General features: G+C 45.1%; 1 protein-coding gene across 1 annotated transcript in view; it reads left to right on the forward strand.

Moving 5' to 3' along the window:
- Nucleotides 1–17,394: 17,394 nt before the first annotated feature.
- RSPO3 (R-spondin 3) overlaps nucleotides 17,395–24,828 on the forward strand; it is a gene marked incomplete at both ends in the record, with an annotated part of 57,307 nt that continues 49,873 nt past the window's right edge. Inside the window, one exon of the mRNA XM_084202194.1 lies at nucleotides 17,395–17,491. Coding sequence (XP_084058320.1) covers nucleotides 17,395–17,491 — 97 coding nt within the window. The remainder of the gene's footprint in view (nucleotides 17,492–24,828) is intronic.

The following is a 24,828-nucleotide window of genomic DNA, read 5'->3' on the forward strand; positions in this document are numbered from 1 at the left end:
CCTATATTTGTGAGCTAGGTAGGGATCTGCAATACAACAGACTATGCTAGAGGAAAGCTTTATGCAAAATTGTGATATTAATCATTTAAAGGGAGATGCTAAAGGTGAGAAAAGGTAGGAATGGACACTGGAATTCTTTTGTCCAGACAGAACTTATAAGGTTTATCTTATTTGCATGTTTCTTAGCTATTTAGAGAATGACATCACACATGCATATATTGGGAAAAAGTTCTAATTTATGTTTTCCACTATGCTCTTCACTTGCATTTTTCAGTGGCCACCCCCTGTAGTAGGTACAGATGCTGTGCTGAGAGGTTTCCACAAAATGACATGACAGGGCATCCTGGCTGGGGAAGAAGGATGGGTAGAAAACACAGCAAAACAGAGTTGGTCACACTGTCAGAGGTGTCCATGAAATTGCCCTCCTGTGGGGCACACAACAGGTCAAGGGCTGGATTTGGTGCTGTCCTCATGCTCCAACAGCCCCAGATATGATCCTAACTTCAGAGCAATGGCTTCTAGCCCATTCCCACTTGCAGGCTCATTGGCATCCTCCAGCCTATGCAGATCCCCATCATGGGCTCAGGGAAGCACCAGGCTTTCAGCAGGGCACTGCTATCTCCATCCTGGAGGAGTTCAGCCAAAATGACTAGTAGGACAGTGTAGCTCAGTGTTTCTAAATTCTGTTTTGTCAAGTGAAACTGTTCATAAAAACAGGCATAGTGTTTCCTCCTGTTGTTTAAAGGAAAACTCGCATATTCCTGCAGCTTATTTCAGCTAATCTCTGCAAAGTGCTTAAGTTTCATGTTCAAAGACATTGAGCCCGTGTTTATATCCAATTCAACGCCATTATTAAGGATTTTCAACAGGATATGAGCAAAGACAATAAATCTGGAAAGCAGCCGTTTGACAAGTGCTACGACTGGCACAAGGACACCCAGCCACAGCACAAACAGGGGCTGTGATATTTTCAAAGCACTGTATGGTAACACCAGACTGCATCAGTAGGTATTGTTATTGCTCCAACACCATGTGGGCCAGCACACTGTCTCTTTCTCACAGTGGCCGAAAAAAAAGGTCTTTTTTTCTCAAATTACACTGTTGAATGAAGAGTCTTTCATTTTCACTAAATTCTCCAGTTTGCTGTTCAGCAGCTCCATCAAAGGTGGTTTTGCTCAGGTACCAAACCAGGAGAAGAGAGCTGTGACATCCCATTAGCTATGAGAATGACTGCAGACACCATCTTCCTGCTGCTGCTCTGCATTCTTTTTTTCCCCCATTTGTTCCCCTGCCCTTGTAAATCTTCTTTGAAGCCTTTTAAAAGGATGTTTTTATTTCTTTAGAGATAATTTGTTCAACATTCTAATGCACAGGATAGGCTTTTTGAGTTGTTTATCCTCAAATTCTGTGTGTACAGAGCAAGTGTGAGACGCAGAGATGTGCCTGTGTCTGAAGCAGATGTACACCTGCAGACTTAGGGAGTCTCCCAGCTGCCATTTCACACAGTGCAGTATGTGTGAAACGGTTGCATTTCAAGAGAATCTGCAGTTTATTTATGCCAAGTCCACTGGTTTTTTAGAGGACTTGATTATTTTAAACCCTAGCATGTGATTATATTATTTTTGTCTCTTACAGACTGGTGGAAAGCCCAAATATCTTCAGAAATGAGACATTGATGTCGATCTGGGATAGGCCAGATCTGACTCTGACAAACCACCTTGGCTCTAGAGCCAAGAGAGGGAATAATGGTTCAATTCTGTCATGACATGGCAGTTCCTCTGTTTGTTTCCTTGCTTTGAGGAGTGGGGGGTGAATCTGAGGCTTTGTTCTGACAGTGAAGGGCCGATAGCGTTAAAGCCATTTGCAAAAAGACTCTTGACTTCCAGCCTAAAAACCCTCAGCTATTCTCATCCTAAACTTCTCCCTGGCAGATTCTGCCAATCATGACAAACTACGTGAAATTTGTGGCGAATTTGTGCTGTGCAGAAAAGTCCACTAGGGACTAATTTGACACCATCAGATGCAATTTTCCTTTATTACCCTAAGGCAAGATTTAAACTAGTTTCCAGGGGTGAGAGGTTACTCCATTAATCGAGGGCACTTGCCCCAGCAGGCTGCCACCTAGACAGTCTGGGGCATCATTAAGTGGATGGATTTCTGCTGTTTTCTTGGTCTTTTCCGGCATTTTCATTTTAGGGTGGCACTTTTATTCTTAGTCTTCAGATAGACACCTCTTTTCATAGTCAGACCAACCTCCACCAAAGCCTTTCCTGCAGCCTGTTTTTGCAGAAGAAAACTAAGATTTAGGCTCAGTCAGCCCAACAAATTTGGTTAACCCTGTGCTGGCTGGAGTGGAGGATGAGGAGAGCAGGGATCCTCAATGAAGTTCAGATAACACAGGGAGGCAGAGATGAGTGAGAGTGTGTGGAACAACTCAGGCTCTTCTGTAAGGCAGTGCCAGCCATCCCAAAACTGAGCCACCTCTGCACATGCCTACTCTACAAGTACCTGGGCATCTGGGAAGAGATGAGACCTTTAGCACAGGGCCAGGCTCAGCTAAGCCTTCATGTGACCTTGTGCCTGAAGCGCTGCATCATCTGGTGTCTTGGCTCAGCACAAGGCTCTCCAAGCCCTCTCCCTGCAGGACCAACCCAGAGCTTCCCAGCTCGGGGATCATCCTCAAACAAAGCAGCTACCTGGCTTCTGGATCCCCCTGGAGGAAGTACAGCCCTACTCTCATGAGATTACCTCTGGGTGACAAGCCTTTGTCACAGTGTCTCTAACCATGGCACAGCTACCCTGTGCACACCACAAACCTAAACCGTGCAGTTGTTAATGCTGATCAACACTGGATGGGATTGCAGAATCCTGTCAGACACCCATCCTATTCTCATTCTGGACCCAGTTCTACCAAAATCCACCACAAAGAGTTAATGCCACAAGTATGAATGGCATTTGCAAGAGTTCAGTCTGTTAAGCTTTTTTTTCCCCTCTTTTGTTTCTTTAGGGTTTTCCTTCAGCTTCAACTTGAAGAAAGTTAAGATTAGTTCAGTTCTGTGCCTTTATGCCACTCCCTTTCACACAGGCACTGACTGCCAGGGAACATATTGCTTGTGTGAGATTTTGCTAAGGACAGGACAGCTCCTCAGTGGTTTTGGTAATGAGCCAGAAAAGCAAGGACAAAAATCCTGAGAACTTTAATCCTGGGTAGGAGACAGGACCTTCTTAGGGTTCTGTGTGTAAGTGGTTTAGTTGAACCAGGGAACTTTTGGTGTAGCAGAGACATAACAACCCTGAATCTGTGAATATTGCAGTGTTTGTCTCTGGCAGTAATATGGAAAAGGCACTGCAGAGGCAGGAACAAGAATCCCCAGGAGGGCAGATGCAACGTAATCTGCCCCAGTACAGCGTTCTCTGTGGTTTTAATAGCTGGCATAAATCCCAACTAGTGAGGTAGTTCCACCTCTTTTAAAATGCCTTTTTAGTTGTCAAGAAGAGCTGTTAAGTGAATTCAAATGAGCTAGTATTAAGAAATGAAATAATATTTATATAGGGCTTGGATGGGTTTCACTTTGCCTCTTTAACTAAACTGGGTGAAGGCAAAATGTTGGAAACTGATGATTACTCAAAAATAATCTGGATGAGGAATGCTTATTAATTTTAAGTTAATTATCTATCCCTAAAGGGTTTTATACATGGTTTTTTTTATATATGTGGGAATTCTTGTCTCAAGGCAGACATCTCAGCAGTCTGGATCACCTGAGAGTACAAATCTGGGCCACAGTATTTCTGATGACAGCATTGCATTTCTATCATTAATTAGCATCTCATGGAGCTAATGCTACTCACTATCCTTCAAAAGCTGCTCAACAGCCCTGGTTTTTGCCACATGTTCTCTGCCTTTTCAGCCCTTCAAGGCCCTGTGGGAAGCAGACCCCATTGCCATGTAAGAGTGCTTGCAACACACTCCTCCACAGGAGGAAGAAGAAAAGGGTTGGATGCATCTGCTTTCAAGATCAGCGATTTCTTTGAGGGAAAAAAAAAAAAAAGAAAAAAAAAAAAGAAAAACAACCAGGAAAAGCCATTTAAACTGAATTACTGGCACTATTGTTTTCACCTCTCCACAACCTAACTATGACTTCCAGTGCATCCTGAGTTAAGAGTTCATAATCCCAGCTGAACTTAATGGGAGTATTTACAAAAGAATTGTGTTGCAATACCTAATAAGCTTGGTTGTGGGCAAATCTCTTTTGCTGTGTCTGTACTGATTTTAGTCCAAAGAACATTCCCACTGCTGCAGTTCCACCAATAGGTGGGAATAATTGTAACACTGCTGTGACTGGATCACTGCTATCCAACAACCATATGTATCTTCTAGTCATGGCCCAGGGCAGACATGCAATGTTTGCATGTTGGTGGCTGCTGCTGCCTTGTCCACACCAGATCTCCCACCACCAGTATCACAACAGAAGTTCTGCTGGGAAGCAGCTCATAAGAAAAATGAGATTTTCATCAGGTCCTCTCTGTCTCCGCTTTCTTCATTGACATGATAAAAAAATATTTCTTCAGGTCACTGTGAAGAATAACAAGTAAACACTTATAAAGGGCTTTGAAGATGAAAAGTGTGAAATATTCCACTCAGTTATAAAAGCAAAGATGAGGCCAAAGCAGCAGCCAGTCATCTAATTTGAATAAAATATCCTTTTATAATGTTCTGGTAATGCTGGTTTTTTGAATTTGATGGGCAGCAGTCAATCTCTGCCCCTAAACAGTGACACCAGAATCTGCACTTCCTCTTTGTAAACTTGGAAAAACTGATCCATTTCATTTAATAATGGAAAGAAAAAATAGGAAAGAGAGAGAAAGAAAGATACAGACAAGAAAAATATGTTCTTTGAGCCAATGTGAGGTGTAGGGCAATGTTTCATATTAACCCTGGTTTCCTCTTCATACATCTGATTTCTTTGAAAAACACAGCCAGAGTTCATCCACCAGCCCTATGGCCCACATTGTTCCTAAGGGAGGCTCAATGCTGTGGTTAGAAAGAGCTAAGGGAAAAATATTAACTTAACCAAATTTTTCAAAGTAGCAGCTTTGTAGGAAAAGAGGATGCACTGAAGCTAAAGTTTCTTATGAAAATCGTGCTGTGTTCATTAATGCTATCAGGAAAGTCTGAAGTACTTCCAGCCAGGGCCAAACATGAACCACTGGATGGCATTGGATTGCATTTGGTTGGATTGGGTTAGGTAGGGTAAGGCACCTTCTAGAATATGGAGAACTGGAAATCAAACCTTTGTTCCTCCTCTCTCCAAACACAGGTGGCTCCCCCCTGATGTAACCAGTGATTTCTGATCAATTATTTCCTTTTTCCAAAACCAGTTAGGACTTTTCCAGCAGGGAGACTGCCAGAGAGGAAGGGACATCCTTCAGCCTGCAGTGACAGGGACTCTCAGCTTCTCAGCAGAGAACTGGACAGTGAGAGCGACCTGGGCAATATGCTACCATGGACCTGGAAAGCTGGAAAGAACATGGACAGTAAGCTGCAGATGATGGGCTGGAAAAGCCTCTGCCCATGTGCTGCAAACCATTAGGTAAGATGTGCCTTTCAATTTTTTGCTGCAGAGTCCACAGCAAATGTCACGGCAAAGAGGGACATGAGCATGGATTTCCCACAGGACAGATGAGGTCTCTCATCACCCTAGGAGACACAAGAGGAGGGAGGGAGGGAGGGAGGGAGGGAGGGAGGGAGGGAGGGAGGGAGGGAGTGGTGCTTTCCAGGGGTTTATGCAAAATGCCTCAAGCCTGGGTGAAACAAAGCTGACAAGAATGATTTTGGAAATCAGAAATGTCAATGAGCTTGGGTTTATTTTCTCATACTCTATCAGTTGCCTGACCTTGCCTCTACACATTCCTTTGTCTATACACAATAGTGCAGAAGGCAAATTATTTCATCTAACTTTGGGCATTTACATATTTTAAGGCACTATTTGGGTCAGCTCTTTTAGACATCTGTCACAAGACAAATAAGTAACTTATAAAATACCTGTGTCTTTCCACTGGCTACAAAAGCAGTTGAGAAGACAAGTCCATATGCAAGTATGTGGTCAGATCAATTCTAACTCCATGACTTTACCCCCCATATCTTTCTCACTTCCCCCATGAAAAAATACAGATTCCCTCACAGCACAGAGCTCAGCCCAAGCAGGGCTCTGCTCACCGAGTTACACCAGGTTGTGCTCATTGATGAGTGAAACCAGGTTGAAATTCAACTGCTAGCTGTAGCCTCCCACTCATTATCTCTGTTGAGTGTTTAGATCTCAGGGAATTTGTGGAGTTTCTAGGTTTCCAGATACCAGATAGTCTTTTCTCTGAGGCAGTGGGCCTCATTCCTTCAGTGATTGTGGTGGAATCTCTAGAGGGGAACCTCATGAGCATTGCTTGCTCTCTCCACTAAGGCAAGAAATTGAACTCATGGTTTTCTGACAAATGCTTGTTTTCTGCTGTTGTCAGAAAGCCAGGAGACATTTAGCAGCTGTAACAGTGGAAGCTAAATAAAAGCAGAAAATTTCCTGTCTGCTACACTGGATAAGTATGCAAAGTGAGGTTAAAGAGAGGTAGATCTGCTCCACGAGACGCTGTCGCCCAAAATAATTTTTGAAGGGGCACAGTCTTCCCTCCCCTTGCCCTTTGATATAGGTTTAATTCCACAAAACACAGTCCAGTGATCACTGTAAATAAGTTGCACATTCAAACTACATATTGATGTTAAAAGTGGATTTGTTTTTTAAATAGAATATGGCCACAGCGTTCCTCCAGCACACTAGTGTGCAATGGATGGGATATCTGTTTCAGAGTTATGTTTCTACAATGAAGTTCTCATGTTATAGACCTGGTGTCAACAGGCACCGAAGTCATACAAATTATGGTAAGAAAATTGACTTTGATACAAGCAATGCCTCAATTTCTTGGGAATATGAAATTCTTTCACTTTCTTTTCTACTTTTGTCTCCTAGGGCCCTGCTTCTTTCAAAGATAAAATTGACTGCTGGTTTCAAGGGCTATTTATTGCCATGACAGTGACATATCACTCTGAGTAGTGCCTCTTAAAGTACTATTAGCACCTACCTGATCTGAAAAAGTACAAACATTCCACCAAAATTGCTTTATTAATAGACAAGCCTAAAATAAATAAGCAGGAAACAAACAGAACCTTTTAAAAGAAGGAACTGCAATTGAAATACTTTAAAGATAAATAAACTTTTAGATTTGACTCCCTCTAGAGTATATTTAAGGAAAAGCTTGAATCAGGAGATTCCTTTTTAGTTGCAGAAACTCCCTGTAGTCCCACCGAAGTTCTCTCCAAGTGCAAGAATCCCTCTGAGCCCAGCAGCCTCTCTTCAACAGAGCTCTCTGCCAGTTAGAGCTCAGCCCCTGCAGCGCTCAGACCAGAGCACCTTAGTGCCTCACTGACACCAGAAAACAAAGGTAAATCTTCTTTTTCAGTAAGAGATGATAGAGCTCTAATGGTGCATGCCTATGTTTTCCAAAAAAGGAGACCAAAGCCTTCCTGTCTTCACCAACTAAATGCAGTAAGAGGGCTTTCGTTTGGGCTGCAGTGCTGAGTCGGAGCAGACCCGTGTCTCTGGGGACCTGCTGTAGAACAGGACCTTTATTCACTTTGGCCCCTGGGGATTCAAACAAACCCAACACAGTGTGGCAACCTCTGATGCTCCCAAATGCCTTTTTTTTTTTTTTCTAGAATGAGGATCGGTTACCCATTTCAAAATGAGGAGGGCCAGTGGAGTCACTTAGGTCATCAGAAGCCTTTTGGTGAAACTCCCTCAGTCCTGTTGGGCAGGACACGACACACCAATGGATCCTCTGTCTGTGTCTGCTGCTGCTCCCACTGCCACTCCGGGCAGCTGCACAGGTTTGTTTATAGGTGGTAATGAGATATTGAACAGAAGAAAAGGTAGCACAGAATAAACAACTGAATTTTCAGGGAAGAACCCAGTGGAAACAAGACACAGAGTCTTTCAAAGCATTTATGTCTATGTTTCTAATGAAAAACAAGCAGAACATCAAATACATTCCATAAGTTTCATATGTAATAATGAAGAAGCAATACAGGACAGGAACAATTTTCTTTCTCTCTTTGCCAGAAAGTAAGATGAAAAAATACAATACCTGGGTAAGGAAAAAAAAAAAAGTGTGAACTTACTGAACTGCCTGAATATGAAAATAGAGAAACTGTATTTCTTACTAACTAGGTCCATTACTTTCCAGCATACAATGGATTCTCAGTTGCTAGGTTTTTAAAGCCAGGAAAGAGAGGAAAGAAGAAACCCAAAGTTTGCTATCTCTTGCTGCATCAATGTATAGATAAATTCAGTCTGACTACAACACATGTACAGCATGGCAGTACCTCCAGGAATAAATTTGGATCACTGTGCCATAGACTCCAGAGAGTCAACATGACATATTGCATCATATCCCCCCACACAAAAAGAATTCACTAACAATCACTTCCAAAAGTGGTCCTTTATTCCACTTTTACATTATAGTTTCTTATGAAATATCTCAGTGGAGGACTTTGGTGCTTTGCCACATTTCTCTCAATCTATTTATAAATGTTTGGTTGGAAAGAAAGTAAACATTGCAGGAAAAACACTTTATAAACCTTTACTATTTTCATATAATACTCGAACTGGAATTAGTTTTGCTTAAAATAAATAGTAATCCTGGAGTGCTCTGCAGAATGACACAAAATCTCCCAAGCTTGTTAAAATAAAAATAAAAAAAAAGAAAACATAAAACAAGAAGGCATAAACCAAGTGGTTTAAATCTCATCTGAAAACACAGAAAATTTTGTTCGTTATGAGGGGGAAAAAACCAAAAACCAGCCTGCCAGGTAGACTTCATCCAGAAGAGTATGTCGCTGGTAACAGCCTTCAGGGCAATTACTACTCTTTGATTATTAATCGAATTGACTAACATGCCATCAGAAAAGCGGCAGCATCGATGAGTGTGCGATTCCCCCGCGCCCCAATAATGGATTAAACAAATGTTTCACACCTAAAGACTCTGGCTGCATTTGGAAGAGCACAACTGGTTTCTCACAGGCAGAAGAGTGCTGGCTGACAGAGCATGTTGCTGCTGCCTGCTGCTCCCTTCCCACCTCACACACCCAGCGACTTGCTGCTTGTTTATTTAAATGACACTGTTGTTTGAAATGATGGGGGCTTCTTATCCTCTTGAGTCATGCATTCTCTGTCTGCGATCCTCTGTTTAGGCACTTTTAGCACCTCATTAATTACTAACTGCAACAAAGTCATGCTGTTTTGCAACTCTATTGCCTTTGTTAAGAAATCTCAATCCTGTGTTAGAATGTGAAAGGGGACTGTTATCTACCATATGCCCTGCTTGACTCCATAGTACAAAATTAGCTTTCTAGTTCCTGAAAAACATATACATGTGCTCCTTGAATACATACCCCATGGCTAAACAGCCTGGCTTCCGCTAAACAGCCTGCCAGTACCAACTGTAGAAGCTACTGCTGCAAATAAAACCCCCTCTTAACTCCACACGTTATAAAGAAATAAATATTTTATCCAGAAATACACCATTTCTTAACAATGTCCTTAAAAAGTCTCAATAGTGTCCTTAATAAGCCTTACTATTAAGTCCTGCTGCAAAGTGCTGCCCTAGCTGCCTTTCTATGAGTCTGTGGGTACTGAAACCCTCCCAAACAGTTAGCTATTAAAGATAAGTAACTAACAGATTAGGCAGTTGGAGATATCATTTCACTCTTAGATGGAAGGTCGGTGGGACAACATAATGTAAGGACAATGAAAGTCTTCCTTGTGATGCTCTGAATGTTATCAGGGTATGTAAAATCTGCAGGCACATTAAGGCAGATTGGTACAAGAGGTTTGCTCCAAAAGGGGTTTTGATAGCTGTGCAGAAAGCTGTGATTTAAGAATCATCTTCAGCAGCAGCTGAGGCTGGAAGAACCTAATTAAATTCACAATGTCCTTCCTTGTTTGGGGTGAATGCTCCTCAGAGTACAGCTCCTGCAGAGACCCAGAGCCAGCACAGGCTTGCGTGAGCAGATTGTGGGCCAAAGAGAGCAAAATTCACTGAGGATCTAGACCCAGGCACCAGTGGAACCAGGCCCATCTCATCAAGCAGCGTGTAAAAGCTTGTTTACAAAACAGGGACAGAAAAATACAAATGGTAACAATAGCGACTTTTCTTAGTGGTTAGGGTATATGCAGCCAGAAGACTCCAGTTTCTGCTAATAAATTTCCATTTAATGTGAAATGTGCAAGCATACTTTCAAAAAAGAGACAGAAAATAAGATTTCCCTTCATGTGCCTTAAAATAATTTCCTTCTTATCATCTGACACCAAGAATGTTTATGGTGGCACAGATGCAGTAAAGCAGCCTGTGAAGCAATCTCAGCCAAAGAATCACACAGCTGAGAGCTCAGGGTATGGGGTGCAATTGCACCCTGAATCACGCTCCCTTGGAAGGTACTCATGCAGCATGGGTCCACAGAGTGGCCAAGTTCCATTGCCATTGGGCTAAAGGGAACTCTAGAAAAAGACACAACTGACTTTTTTATCTTTTGAAAGAAAGGATCTTAATTTCTCTCCTGATGGAGGAGGCTGGCTGACTCGGGCATAAATGGATATTTAGCTGTGCAGAAAATCCTAGCTGGGCTGAGTGTTTCTTTATTGCTAGCTCCTGCTTGCTCTCAATAAAGGGTGAATGTCGATTCTGGTAGCAGGTTGGAAGGAACACCTATTGCCACAGTTTATTTGGAGAGTTTGGACATCTAAATATTGAATGTTGGATGTTCTTTGCAAAGTTATACGCCTACAAGGTAGGATTTGCTACTCCTAAATTGAAAATATTTCCCTATTTCATGAGACCTTGGCTTTCAAGTTGTAGCTGCCTGATGGCTGATTTGTAATTTGTTCAATGTAATAGATGTAGATACTAGCTTAGCAGAAGATCAGCATCAGTAAATCCTTGTTATTCCAGGACCAGTCATCAGCCTCATGCAAAATGAGAAGTAAAGTTCAGGAGTAAAACATGATGTGATTCTTTCCATTCATGAACAGTGGTCAGAAATATGCTGGAAGGTACACAAAAAAGGTAAGGCTCTCACTGGAGAACCTCTGTACTTCTCTTCCAAGAAGTACAAGGGCTTTTTTTTTTCAGCTCTAATGAACTGAATGCAAAATGTGAACTGATGCAACATATCCAATTGCTTCAAACTCTCCAGACGTAGTGATGGATATCAGCCTGAGCTTGAAGAGTACCATGTCACCAGGGCACCAGGGTCAAGCAGAGAATAAATATTCTTCAGGACTAACATTTTGCCATTTTCCAGAATTTCACTTTACTTATTTCACTTGAAATAGGCAACAAGAGCATTTGGGTACAGAAGTGTTCCAGACTGCTCAGCACTATCTGCCTAGTACTGAACCATCCCACAGAATAAGTATCAGTGACACATTTACCGATGTTTGGTGAAGGACAGGGCAGGGTGAGCCGTGGTTGAATGCTCCGTTCCTCCTGTTGGGATAGTGGCTGCCCAGTTCCCCAGCTACACCTCCTACAACCCTGTAATACCTCTCATGGCCACTGGAGCTGAACTGCTTCAGTATATCCTGGCAATGGGATGGCATTGCTGAGGACAGCTGGAACTGCAGCACACAAGCTCTATCAGCACTGTGCACCACTGGCCTTCTTCATGCCCACCTGTTCCTCTGTGTGAACACCAGGCACCCTGCCCGTCACCCACACTGTGCCCCGAGTGAGCACACACATAAAGAAATGGGCTTGTTCCCTTGTCCCAGCCTTTCCAAGGAACCCTACATGTGTAATCTCACCTACGGTATACTGAGATTGCTACACTGACCTATTTGAGACACTCCCTGCCCTTACTGTTTTACATGTCAGGTTTTTTCATTTCCTTATGGTGCACCAGATCGGGAAACTGAATATGCTGAAAAAAACCTTTTTTGTGTTTCAGTTTTCAGCCAGATATTTCCCAAACCCTTGGACCAACAGAGTCCAGGAAGTGGGAATGAGCAAGTCACTTGGGCAAGTGTGGAATCTACTTAGATGGACATCAGCACCAAAGAAATTCACAGGAAACACTGCCAAAGTGAGAAAACAGCTCCTCCCAAATACTGAAATCAATGCCTAGACAAATGGATGTGTCAGACGGCAGTGAACCTTTGTTGCCGGTTACTCACATCCTCCAGCTTTACCCAGTGATAGTTCCACCCTATGGGCTGTCACCACAGGAGAAGCAGACGGGCAAACTGATGCATGAATTTAAACCAATACAGTTATTCTAGTATTGCCTTCTGTGTGGTTAAAGTTAGCCTACACCAAAAGTTCTGGGGTTTCTTTCAATTTAACATACATTAGAAAAACTTTTATGCTAATTGCTTCTGTTCTAGAATGAGTATTTGCACCCAAAATACAGAGATACTTCCATGGCAATGCTGAATTTTTTCTTGCAGACACAGTTGCTCTAGGCACAGATTCTTCAAACACAGAACAAAAAGTTGGTCTGCATCCCAAGAGTTTTACAATTGGATCGCAAGTCCAAGAGAAGACCAACTGATAGATGAATACAGGGAAACAATGACTTAGCACGGTTTGATCATCCTCGTATTAACTGCTAAAACTTCCTCTGAGCCAAAAACTTCTCATCTTGAGGCCTTCCTGTTGGGCTTTCTTAACTGAACTGCATCTGGAAGGTTTGTGCTGCAAAATTTGTTTGTGTGTTTTTCCCACAAATACGCCTTTTTTTTTCCCCACCTACAATAAAACAACAATTCATCCCTCCTCCAGTGTGATCCCAAAGACCAGATCCAAACCTCTCTCAGACTGATAAAAGGTCAAGCTGACAGCAGCAGGCTTTGGACCTGACCCAGACAGAGGGGTAGTCCAGATCGACATGCTAATTTAGGACCTGATCCTGTAAACTTTGATTACACTGGGATTTTATTACAATGACAGAATTGCACAAGTCAGAGATGGGAAAAATCAATTAGGTCATCTAGTCTATTTGTTGCCAGTGTAGGATTGTTCTCTGCTGCACATGTTGTTAGTGTTCTGCCATTATATATTTTAAATATCTGAAACATAAAGATATTATTATGAATATTGGGACTCAATCTTTAGGAATCAGTTTATTTTTTAAAAAGTATACTTAAGCTCAACTTGTTGTGAGTAAAACTTTTCATCATTCACTTTTTTCAGTATACTTAGACTATTCAAATACAATCTTCTGTTTGTGATATTAACAGCTTTTGAGAATACTCATGATGTTACAGGAGATTAATCTGCTAAATTGAACATGGCTAAATAACAAATGGGTTATGTTAGGAAACACAGAGAAAAGTAACAACTGTCAGATTGGGAAATATAGAAAAGACACACACAGAGAAACACAAATACTTACATATATGTGTGTGTCTGTGTGTCTGTGTGTCTGTGTGTGTGTTTGTCTGTGTGTGTGGGTTCTGGGTAGTTTCTTATATATTGGTGTCTTTCTGTGTGCCTTGCCAAATGTGCTTGCCCTTAGTTTGTTCAGGAAAAGAGAAATCTGGAGCAAAGACTGTCATGATTGGGGTCCTGTGTGGTGCCAAGAATATTGTGGGTGTTTAACAAATAGTAGATGCGTAGAGTTGTGCAACTGTAACTCAGGACTCCTGCTCCAGTCCTCCAACCCTGCTCCCTTCTCAGACATTATTGACCCAGATCTGTGGGGAAGCTACCAGGAATGACTCCTTGGTGGTGGAGTCTGACCTATTCCATCTACACCCTGATCAGTACCTGAAAAATAAGAATATGTATCAGACACAGTATGCTTCGTTTTCAAGTTATATATCAGAAGTAATCCTTTATTCCTTTACTGTGTTTCCCAAGTTGAAAAGGCAAATTAGTGACTCTTTTGTTCACTTACACAAACTATTTCCAGTCTAGAGAAGAATGACAAAGGGTGAGCATTCAGCTGTCCTGTTCACATGGCTAGTTTTTATGACTAGAGTGCCATTTTAAGCAAACACAATATCAGCTATTAATTGAATATTAATATTTTATTTGCGATGCAATCTGAGGATCCTGAGGACACTTTTTTCTCTAATACAATGCATTAGCTATTTGGAAAACTGAAATCAAGATTTTCTAGCTGTGGGATTTTGCACAGGATGGGCAGGAATTACGACAGTGAAAACACCACACGCTATTACTCTTTGACCAAAGGATTACACTCCTTAAAAAAAGAAAAAAAAAATTCCAAACCACAGCAAAACAATACCTAGCTGATTTTACAGACTCCTTCTGCTGGCTTCATTGCAGCTCAGTAAAACAGACGTACTTGACTTTCCGGCAACACACAGACCATCAGCCATTCTTTCCCACCCCACCCTCTTTAATAAACCCCAAAACAGAGCGGCGCATTGAACCACCCTGGGAACTGTTTCCGATTCATCTGTTTCGCTTGCAAGGAGATACTGCATCCAACTCCCTCCACAGTGTGTGCTGCTGCTGCTGCTCCTCACGTCTCCCAGCCTGGTGAAGGGAGGCTTCTTGTGTGCCAGATCACCCCAAAACCGACTGTCCACCCAGCGCAGGCCCAGGCACAGCTGTGCAGCCCTGTGCAGCCCAGCCTGCTCGCTGGCTCTGCCTCCCCAGGGCTGATGTCAGCCTGAACTTTGCCGCTGATATCTCATCCATCGGGATGAGCGACATAAACAGAGAATTGCACGCCAGAGCTTTGCTCTGGAACAAGCTCCTTCCACACATTTCAACAATATAAATCTTCCCCTTTTATCGCAGAACGGCAGTAACTGTTTATGGGTTCAGTTTGTTATTGTTGTTGGGTGGTTTTCTTCCCCCCTAATGGGGCTGGTTGTGGAGGCAACCAGGCTCCTGGCGTCCTCTCGCCCTGCCGCTTTTTGGATCCTGTCTTGAGTCAAGGCACAGCTTTTGTTTTCTCCTCGGTCTATGTTTCTGCCCCTCTTCCACAGCAAATAAACCACCTCTCCCCCTGCTGCTGGTCACTCATGCATACCCTGCCCTACTGCTCGGCCCTTGGTTGCTGCACAGTCCACAAGTCAGTTTTGCCGAGGCTCTTGGTGACCCATGCAGTCCTCGGGGCTGTCTCCCAACACATCTGTCCCACGCATCTCTGCTGGAGCGAGGACACAGCAAAGGGAAGAGGCTGGAGAGACAGTGAGCAGAGTTTCTCAGTCGTGCTTTGTCAGAGCAAGAAGGAGTGCATTCCCCATTTGTTTAATGTTTTCCTTATGTTTCTCACAGAGCGTTTATTTTTTGACATGCTTTCTCTGCCCACTGGTGCTAATGCTGCTCGAGTGAGTTGGCTGGCTAGCTGCAGGTTGGCTCACATACATGTCCCATCCTTTCTCCGCTGCCTTGTTTATTTATGCCACTCGCCTGGCTTGCTCAGCTATTTAAACATACACACTAGCACACAAGAAGTTTCAATCTCCAACGAAACGAAACATCGAGACAAATGCACTTTCTACTTGTCAGGGTAGCCCCTAGTTTTGTCTGCTGAATGATTTTTATTTTATGCCTCTCTGGCAATCCCACCCCATCCGGCTCAAGTATCCTGGATTAGAAAGACTTTCCCCAGAGTCCTTTTCAAAGGGAGCCTCCCACAGACCTTTAAATCCCCCACATTTTATGGTGCCGATATTTAACAGCTCTGAGAGGGACGGGGCGGGGGGGGGGGGGGAGAGAGTGGGGAAAACAGTTACAAATAAGAGTGGCCGCTCCTCACACCATTGAGGTTCTTGATGCGATCAGCGCCGCTTTACACGGCTCACTCTCTCATCCCAGCGATAGGCACCCGAGATAAGAAGGCAAGCGAGAGAGAGCTCAGTGAAGTCGCCAGTTTTACCTTGAATCAACCTCACACTCCCTTTGTAGCCTTCCCCTCCGCCCCTAAAGAAAACCCTTGCCGGAGAAAAGAAACGCGATACCCTTCTGTCAAACAGGCTGCCTCGCTTCGCCGAGGTGCAGCCGAGCTGTGCCCTTGCTGCCGGCGCTCTGCTGAGGGTCCCGGCGGTCCCGGGGCGAGAGGCTGCTGTGGTCGCCCCCTGGCTCACGGCTCCGCTCGACCCCAGCCCCGCGTGTCGCCTGCCGCCAGCCGGCCGTGGGGACAGGACACGCGGGTTTGCTCTGTTCCTTCCCACCGGAGAAGCCACCCCGGAAAACCCCTGCCCAGTGGGGAAAGGCCACAACGGAGAAAATCCCGAGAGGCTGGAGACCCCCCCAGGGCCCCACTCCCATCTCCCCACCTCCAGTGCGAGCCGGGACGTAAGGGGCAAATTCGGGGAAGAGAGGGTGCCGCGCCGTGTCCCCCTCCGAGGGAAGGGGCCGAGCACCCCGCCCCGTCCCCCCGGAGAGTGGGGGCGCCCCTCCCCACGGAGGGGCCGGGGAGCGGGGGGCAGCGGCATCTCCGCCGTGACCCCGGCAAGGCCGGCGGCGGAGGGGAGGCGAGCGGAGACCTGCGGGAGGGGGCTGCCAGCGAGGCTGCAGAGCCCCGCCAACCGCGGGCCCCGCTGCCGGAGGATGCTCGGGCGCCGATGCCCCGAAGGGGCTCTGCCGGGAGCGGGGAGCCTCCTCCCGCCGTGCCGGGGCGCTGGGGCTCGACTCCTCCCGGCGCGCCCCGCCCCGGGGCTTCTCCCCCGGGGCCCCGCTCAGGAGCAGCTCCCGCATGAAGCCCGGGGGCTCCTGGTCGGCGGGCGGGAGAGCCGGGGGGGCCCAGCCCACCTGCGCCCGGCGGTGCCCGCGGCGCAGAGCGCGGCTGCTCCGGATCGGCGGCGGCGGGGCTGGGTCCTCCCTCTGCCCCCCCGCCGCTCCCGCCCTCGCACACTCCTCTCCCACCGCCATCCATCCATCCGTCCTGTCGGCACCTCGCCCGCCCGGCGCACACACGGGCGCGCACAGCCGCACGCACCCCGGCACCCTCACAACATGCTGCCGGCCACCGGCCCGGCATGGACCCCGGCGGCGGCTGCTCGGCTCCTCTCCGCTGCTGACTGCCCTCTGAGGTTTGCGGCAGGTAGCGGGGCAGACTGCTGGAAAGTGCAATAGGAAAAGCGAAGGGGAAGGGAAAAGAAAAAAAAAAAAAAGGAAGAAAAAAAAAAAAAAAAAAGAGGAAAAAAAAAAGGCAAAAGACATCAAGCCGGCCAAGCCCAGCTTTGGATCTCAGTGCAGGTATTTCTGCTGCTGTGTTCATCCCTTGCCGCCTACCACCCCGGTTTATTATTTCTTTTTTTAAGGAAAGAAAAAAAGGACGAAAAGGAGAAGTCGAACTCTCAAAGGGTTACTATGCAATTGCGACTGATTTCTTGGTTTTTTATCACTTTGAACTTTATGGAATACATTGGCAGCCAGCACGCCTCCAGGGTACGGCGACAGGGAAGAAGTAAGTGCGAAGAGATTTATACTTTGATAACTTCTGGTTCCTCTCGTTGTGCTGTTCACCTGTCCGGGGGGTTCCGTGTCCCCGGTGCCCGGGCGAGTGCGCTGGGAACTAAATCCCGCGTCAGCGGCGCGGCCGAGAGGATTTGCAGGCAGTTTCATTCAACTGGAGGGATGAAAGCAATTTTTGACCTCTCTCTGCTCTTCTTTCTCCCCTCACCGGGATGAGCAGCGCGGGCTCTGGGAAGAGCTGCGTCTGGTGCTTTACATTTTAATGTCTGGTGAAAGGGAACGTCCTTTCTTAAGTCTTCCCTCTTTCTGAAGGGAAAGGGCGATGACACGACAGGTAACTTGTTGCCGGTATGCCCTAAGCGCTTCTCCATCCCGGTCAAGAAGCCGCCTTCCCAAGAACGGGCAGTACGGATTATCGCTATAGGTTAAGCCTGGCGCCCGGCAATGCGGAGGGGGGCTGGGGGTGTCGCGGTTCTGTCTGGCCCGTTGGCTTTCAGCCTCCGCTGGCCACTAGTCACCCATTGCCACTGTCCTGGGACCGTGGCCCCTGAATTTTAAAAATTTTTTAATTTTTAAATTTTAATCCCACGGGATGAGGCGAGTCCATCCCTTCTGATTCAACCCGCTCCCGTCCATCTCCGCCCGGGTCCGGGGCAGAGGCAAGCGGGGGCCGGGGGGACGAGGGGTAGTGCCCAGGGTGCTGGCAGAAGCACCCTGCCCCGTCCGAGGGTTAGAAAGGAGAGCCCCCCCGCCATCGGGGAAGAAAGAACAGGGATGCAGCAGCGAGTCGCCCCCTTGGGAAGTCGCTGTCCAGGTCGCGGGGCGCTGTCACGGTCAGGCGGTCTCTGGCTCCGGCGTGGGGGTGCGGTGTGGGCTCGAATCCGCGGTGACACCTCCGGCAGTGCCGCCGGCCGGAGCTCTGCCGTGACCCTGCCGCAAGGAGCCGTGGATGAGGCGGGATGCGGCGGCAGAGGCCGCCGGGACGTGCCCCCGACCCGGCCTCGCCACCCCCGCCTGAATCGGACCCGCCGCTGTTTGAGGAGAGGAGGCATTTTCTGCGCACCTACCGCGGAGGGGCTGCTGATGCCTGTCCGCTCTCCCTGGCAGCTGCAGACACCGAGGAAATGTCATAAAACACAGCCCCCTACATTTCATCAGCAAGAAGTAACTGAGTTACTTCCTCAGGGAGGGGAGGTACTGCTATTTTAATTTTCTCCAGCTCAGCCTTCTCTCCCTTGCCCTGCTTGGCACGGCTGGCCCTTGAAAGCCTCCTTTGTATAGTTTGCCTCCTGCAAACAAGTTTTGATTCGCCTAAAGTGCCCCTAAAGCGGAGCTGAGGACGAGAGAGACCGGGACTCCAGCTCTCCGATCCCCACGGCCTCACAGCGAGGGAGCACTAAGGGCTAAGTAAAACATGTCAGGGCATCCGGTTTATTATCCTTGGCAAGGGAGGGCTCCGCAGCCTCCATCACCTCCCACCCACTCCTTTAACCCCTGGTGACCGCGGGCCCGCAAGCTGCGGCTGCCCCCCACCCCCAGCAGCAGGGGCGCCCCGACGGGCTCGGCGGAGGCTCAGCCCCGGGCTGGGGGCACGGCAGGGCTCGGGGGGCAGGACGGCCCCGCGGGGCTGGGGTCGCGGAGCGGGGCCCCGTCCTCCCGGACTCGCTCCGGCAGGCACCTGGTGCGCGGCGCGCCGGGCCAGCGCCGGGCCGGCGGCGACCTCTGCTGTCCCGTGCCGCGGCGGGCAGCCCGCGGCTGCAGGTGCTCGGCTCCCGCCGCACGGCACGGCTCGGCTCGGCTCGGCACGGCCCGGAGCTGCCCCGCTCTCGGCGGGACAAGGCGGGTCTGCCCCCTGCCCCCGACCGCTCGCAGCGCTGGGCGCAGGGCGGCCGCCGCTTCCGAGAAGCGCGGCAGACGCGCTGAGCTCTTCAGGAGAGCGCCGTCCCGCCTCGGTCGTCCTCAGGCAACCTGCGCAGCGGGGCAGCTTTCGGGAAATAGGGGCGGAAGTGTTGGCCGCCAATATTTAGCTGGTTGGTACACCGTGGAGAAGGTACTGAGCATTTGCTCAAAGTTTTATGGTTAAATGAAGGAGTTAAGATAAAGTCCGAGCAGAACAAGTGGCTGGAAAAGCGCAGCTCGAGGGTCAGAATGGGAATCTGGCTCGTTATTTTGGCAGCGAAGGCAAAAAGCCTTTCAGAACACCTCACCTGGACGTGCTATATACATCGCCTACTGGCCGAGGTCTTCAAATCCAGCTGGCTGCAAACCATGATTTGGTATAAATAGTGGTTACTTAGCTTGAAACAAAGAATTAGAGAGTGAGTGTTTAAGAAAGATTATAAAAGTGGTTATGATCACTTGCACTAATCAATCACTTTGGCTTTAAAAACCTATGAATCGCTGTTAGTGAATAGTGCAACTTTATTATAATTATAGTGTGCAGATACAGACAGCACCTGTCAAATGAATCTACTGTGTGGATTTCTGTTTCTTTTGCTTAGATAGTCACAAATCATAAGCACATTTTTAGGGAAATGTTTTAAAATTTCTCTTTAACCTACTTATTTTTAAATATAGTACAAATAAGTTCCTATCAAGCAGTCAGTGAGTGAGCCCATGTTACTTTGTTTTGGTTATTATCAGAGTCCCCCATTATATTGTAGACTTACATATTTTTAAGTAAAGAAATTATAAAATCTGAACTGGCTAATTCAGAATACACCATGCCAGAGTCCCAGCTGGTATAAATTGAAGTTCATTTGTTAAATTATCCCATCAGAAGGATCTGGTCCTGAAGCATTACTTGTTTTGTACCTATTGCCAAAGTAATCCTTCTATGAGAAATGTCTAGTTTGCAATCCTTTTGCTCTCCAAACTCCTACTGAATTTTCTAGCTGGGGAGTCCTGAATTTCTGTCCCATGATCAGTAGTAAAGATATAGTTGGCTGTGGAGAGATAAAACTCCTCTGAATTCAACAACAAAGTGCAGACAGATGATTGGGTCCAGAATTAGACATAGAACACAATCAATAAAAGTTAAAAGCAAACATACCACTAACAGTGAAATTTGTGATTTTATTCTGATAAGAGCAATCAAGATTAACAAAGTTGCTGGTTTGAGTCTTACAAGACAGAGTAATATGCAACTGAGTATAGACTAGCGTACCAATAAATAAGAATTTCTGTGTATTGGCCAGTGATTGCAGTTTGCTTAGAAAAAAAGGACGATCAAGTCAATAGCTCCAAAATATTTTGGCTCTGCAGACTACTACCAACCCCCAAAACTTAGTACTGACAATTATGTACATCTCTCACTGACCTTCTAGTAGACAGAAATGAAGTATTATTTGCTGCGGGTCTGTGAGTGACCGGCAGACCATTTGCCATGACCCTGTGGACTAGCAGTGAGCCATGGACTAAATTTGGAAATCCAGAATAAGTAAAGCGATAGAAAATTCTGTATTTCTACTACACTCCTACATTTGTGACTAAAATAATCTGTATTACTTTATGGAAATGCAATTTGGATGTAGAGCCTCCGTGATTATTGGTAGCCCATCAAATTGCCTCCGGCCTTTCACTACAATAGCACGTCCAGGATACCCAGTGCTCCTTCCTTCCTTCCTTCCTGCCTTCCTGCCTTCCTGCCTTCCTGCCTTCACCTGCTCCTCTGTCCATTCCTCTGCTGATGCGGGACTGCAGGTCTTCCAGCATCTGCTTCTGGTCACAATTACTAGTGGAGGGCTCCAGTCTGCAAACACTCTGCATCTCTGGCTTGGTTTGCATACAACTACTAACAAACTCAAAATTAGGGAGGTGTTTAACAGCCCTTTTGTATAGATAGCTATATAAATTAAAACAAACCGGGAAAATATTGACACAACGCCAACTGGTAAAATTATTTCTTCAGTATTTTTATACTCTTGAACAGGGTGGAATTCACATGGAGGTAGAATGTCGGGAAGAAAAAAGGAATTACATTATTAGTTAAAATAACACCTCATTGTAGAAGCAATTATTTTAATAGTTCCCCACCTATACATATTATTGATATCTACATGTATGTTCAGTGTTTGCACGTCACAGATGGCAGTACTACAGAGTTGGTATTAATATAGATTTTGTTACCAATTTTTAAAAACAGAAATAATTTTGCAAGTTGTAAGCAGAAGTTAGCCAGGCAAACAGCCATCAAGCAGCCCCCTTTGGGCAGGATTGAATTACTGTTAGTTCTCTTTCAAAGTGTTTGTATGCTGCTGATAATTTTTACTCTGATCTCTTCATATTAGCACTGTGAGGGTAAATACTTTGATAGCGAAAAGTGTGTCCTTCTTTTTTTTTTGCAATGAAACTATATTTCTCATTTTTTGGATGAAAATTTGTCCATTTAAAAATAGACAGTAAAATTCCTATTGCAGTCATTGGAAGCAGAAGCTGTTCCATTGTGTTGTTGTAAACTGTGAACATATCTCACTGTAGAGTTATCTTAAAAAATTAAATATCAGAAAATCACTACCAACCTCTGAAAGCTTTAGAAGCACGATAGGGATAGACTGCTTGTGTTATTTTTTAAAAAATAACTTGGTCTGTATGTAAAATCTGTGCCTGATCATACCAGCGTATGTGGAACGATAAGTGTTGTTATCCCCAGGGACTAAAGGACATTACTGACCAGTTCCCATTTCATACCTGATATCTGAAAGGGTGATAATTTCAATTTTTTTTCTATGACCTGTTGAAGACATTTCTTATACTATATAAAATAAATGTTAGACTTTCGATACATGTTACCACAACTTCTCAAAGACATTGATGTAGGATGATATACCTTAAAATATATGAAAAGTCCTATTTCTCTCTGCAGACAGAATAAAATATTGCTATTATTAGTAAGAAGGTTTAAGAGCTTGAACCCGTCTGCTTTACTTTCAGTGGAGAAAGTCCTATGGGCTATGCTAGAGCTGGAGTGAGCTTTTTTCTGCAGGACCTCAGGATACACTTTGAGTTTGGAAGAAATCCCATACTAAAGTACTTGCAAAATTGCATGATTCAAATATGCAAAGCCCCTAAAGAGGATAAAACAATGCCTCTTGCCTTTCAATACTATGATACTTAAGCTGCTTGGAGGCAGTCTCTTTATTAATCATATGAAAAGTATCACTATTTTACTACTTCCACCTATTGAGCCAACTGAAGCCAAACAAGTTAACTGAGACTAATTTCTTCTTTTGAGCTTTGCCCTTAACGTACCAAGCCTTTGCCAATCCCCATTCTGCTGTTTCTTCTTGCTATAAATTTGTCACTGGAAACTATGGAAATTACACCTGATAAAATCTGAGCTGGAACTCAAAAATCAGACTTACTAATTTTCTCCCGCTTAGCGTGCTCATTTTGCTCTCTGGTTTGCAAAGCAAGTGTGCTGGCTGCACCACTGCACTTTATCGCTGACATTAACAAGCTGTCTGTCATTTCATACTCAATCATTTATAGACAGGGACTGCTAACAACACTCCTCCACTAAAACTATGGATGTTCTCAAGAATTATTTTTCCCCTGCAGTGAATTGTCCCTTTTGCTCAAAATTAAATTAGAAGTTGCGAAAGCTTGGTGGAGGAGATATAAAAGCTAATAAAAAAATATTTTTGTCTCACTTCTAATTTTGGAGTCTGAACGAGTCAAAATCACATTGCCAATTTTTTTACCAAAATAATTCTGAACAAAGCAATCTTATCAGATGACAAAAGGCAGCTGAAACCATGTACGTTTTTATACAAAACTCTGTCTGTCTGCTGTTACCACAAACAATGCTTCAGAAAAAAGTACTCAGAGAACATTTATTCATGCAAAACGTGCTATGGCTCTCAAAGAAAAAAAAAAGATGAGACCTCCAACTCTTTTATAAATAGTTGAATAACTGAGTTTTTGGTGACAACAGAATCATTAAAATTAGATGTTTTGTCATAATAAAATCCAGCAGATTTTATTAATGAGTACTTTAACCTAACTTTTGTAGCTAGTGCAAAGCAGTGCGATGAGCAATGATACTTAAGGAACGATTGTACTATGGTTGTCCGACAGCTGACTAATAAACATTTCTGTGTGCTTCAGTTTCTAGATTATGAGCTATCGACCTTGCATTTTAAAATGTTAGTATTACTTATTCCTGTTGTTAGTATTACTTATTCCTGTAAACAAACATAACAGCCACTGAAGCAAAGGAGCCACAACACACATCTTGCTCCAGTGCTCCTAGGCAAGAGCTCACCTATGGGGATCGGAGCTGAACTGGGAGAGCCTTTGGCTGTGGCAGTGCCACTGAGCTCCTGCCAGCTTGAAGCAGCACCCCAGCCTTCTATTGGCTCCACACAATAGAATAATTGGGAGGAATAGGATAAAGGAATGCTTGTAGTAGTACTTTTAAATAAACTTAAAGCTCCAAACCACAGGTTTACACTGAGTTCTTGCAGTGCTGCTATAAATTTTATCCTTTCAAACGTCTTAATGTGTGTCAGTATAACATCCTGATAGGTTTCGTGTTTAAAATTGAGAGGTCCTAGATGGGGTTTCAGACATTTAATATATTCTACAGGGTAAAGAAGATTTTGGGGCATGAAAATGAAACAGGAGGTCATTGATAGATGTTGGGATAGTAACGATGTGTGATTCCTGTGGCTTCCTGTAAAGGGCAAGGGCAAACACAGAAAGGCTCACATCCAAGAACTGGACATAAGGTGCCTAAGGTGTGTCTGGGACAGGATTTAAATATGAGTCCCTCACCTTCAAATAATGCTTAATTTCCATCTCACCCTTGACACATGGACATTTCTCAGATGCTCTGTCATTTCTAACACGATGTTTCATCTTACTGGCACTGAACATCTGTCTGAGCTCAGGTCCTTTCATGCAGCGACTTTGAAATTTTCTCTTAAAGAAACCCTGTGTTAAAAAATGCAATGAATAAATAGCAACAAATAATAAATATATCAATGCAAAGTTCCTCCGCACGGAGCTCACAATATTGCAGATGATTGCTTACTGACACTGGAATAAAGTCACATGCATTCCTGCTCCCTACCCAGCCCCCAAGCCCTTGTCTGTCCTGTGCAAACTAAAATTGGTGCTAGCAGTGACCTGAGATTACATGCAAATCCAGGTGAAAAAACATCACTTTATTAGAGCATATTAATACAGATGGGCTACAGTCATGCTATATGGAAGAATTGATTTAGCTTAGGTTTTCTGTTCCTTGCCAAATATTTTAGCAGGTAAGCTTTTGGATGCATTTAGGGGCAGCAAGGCTGCTGCTCCTTTTGTGGTATGTTTCAGAAG

This window comes from Fringilla coelebs (genome assembly GCF_963513975.1).
Source record: "Fringilla coelebs genome assembly, chromosome: 3".
In the NCBI taxonomy this organism is placed as follows: domain Eukaryota; kingdom Metazoa; phylum Chordata; class Aves; order Passeriformes; family Fringillidae; genus Fringilla; species Fringilla coelebs.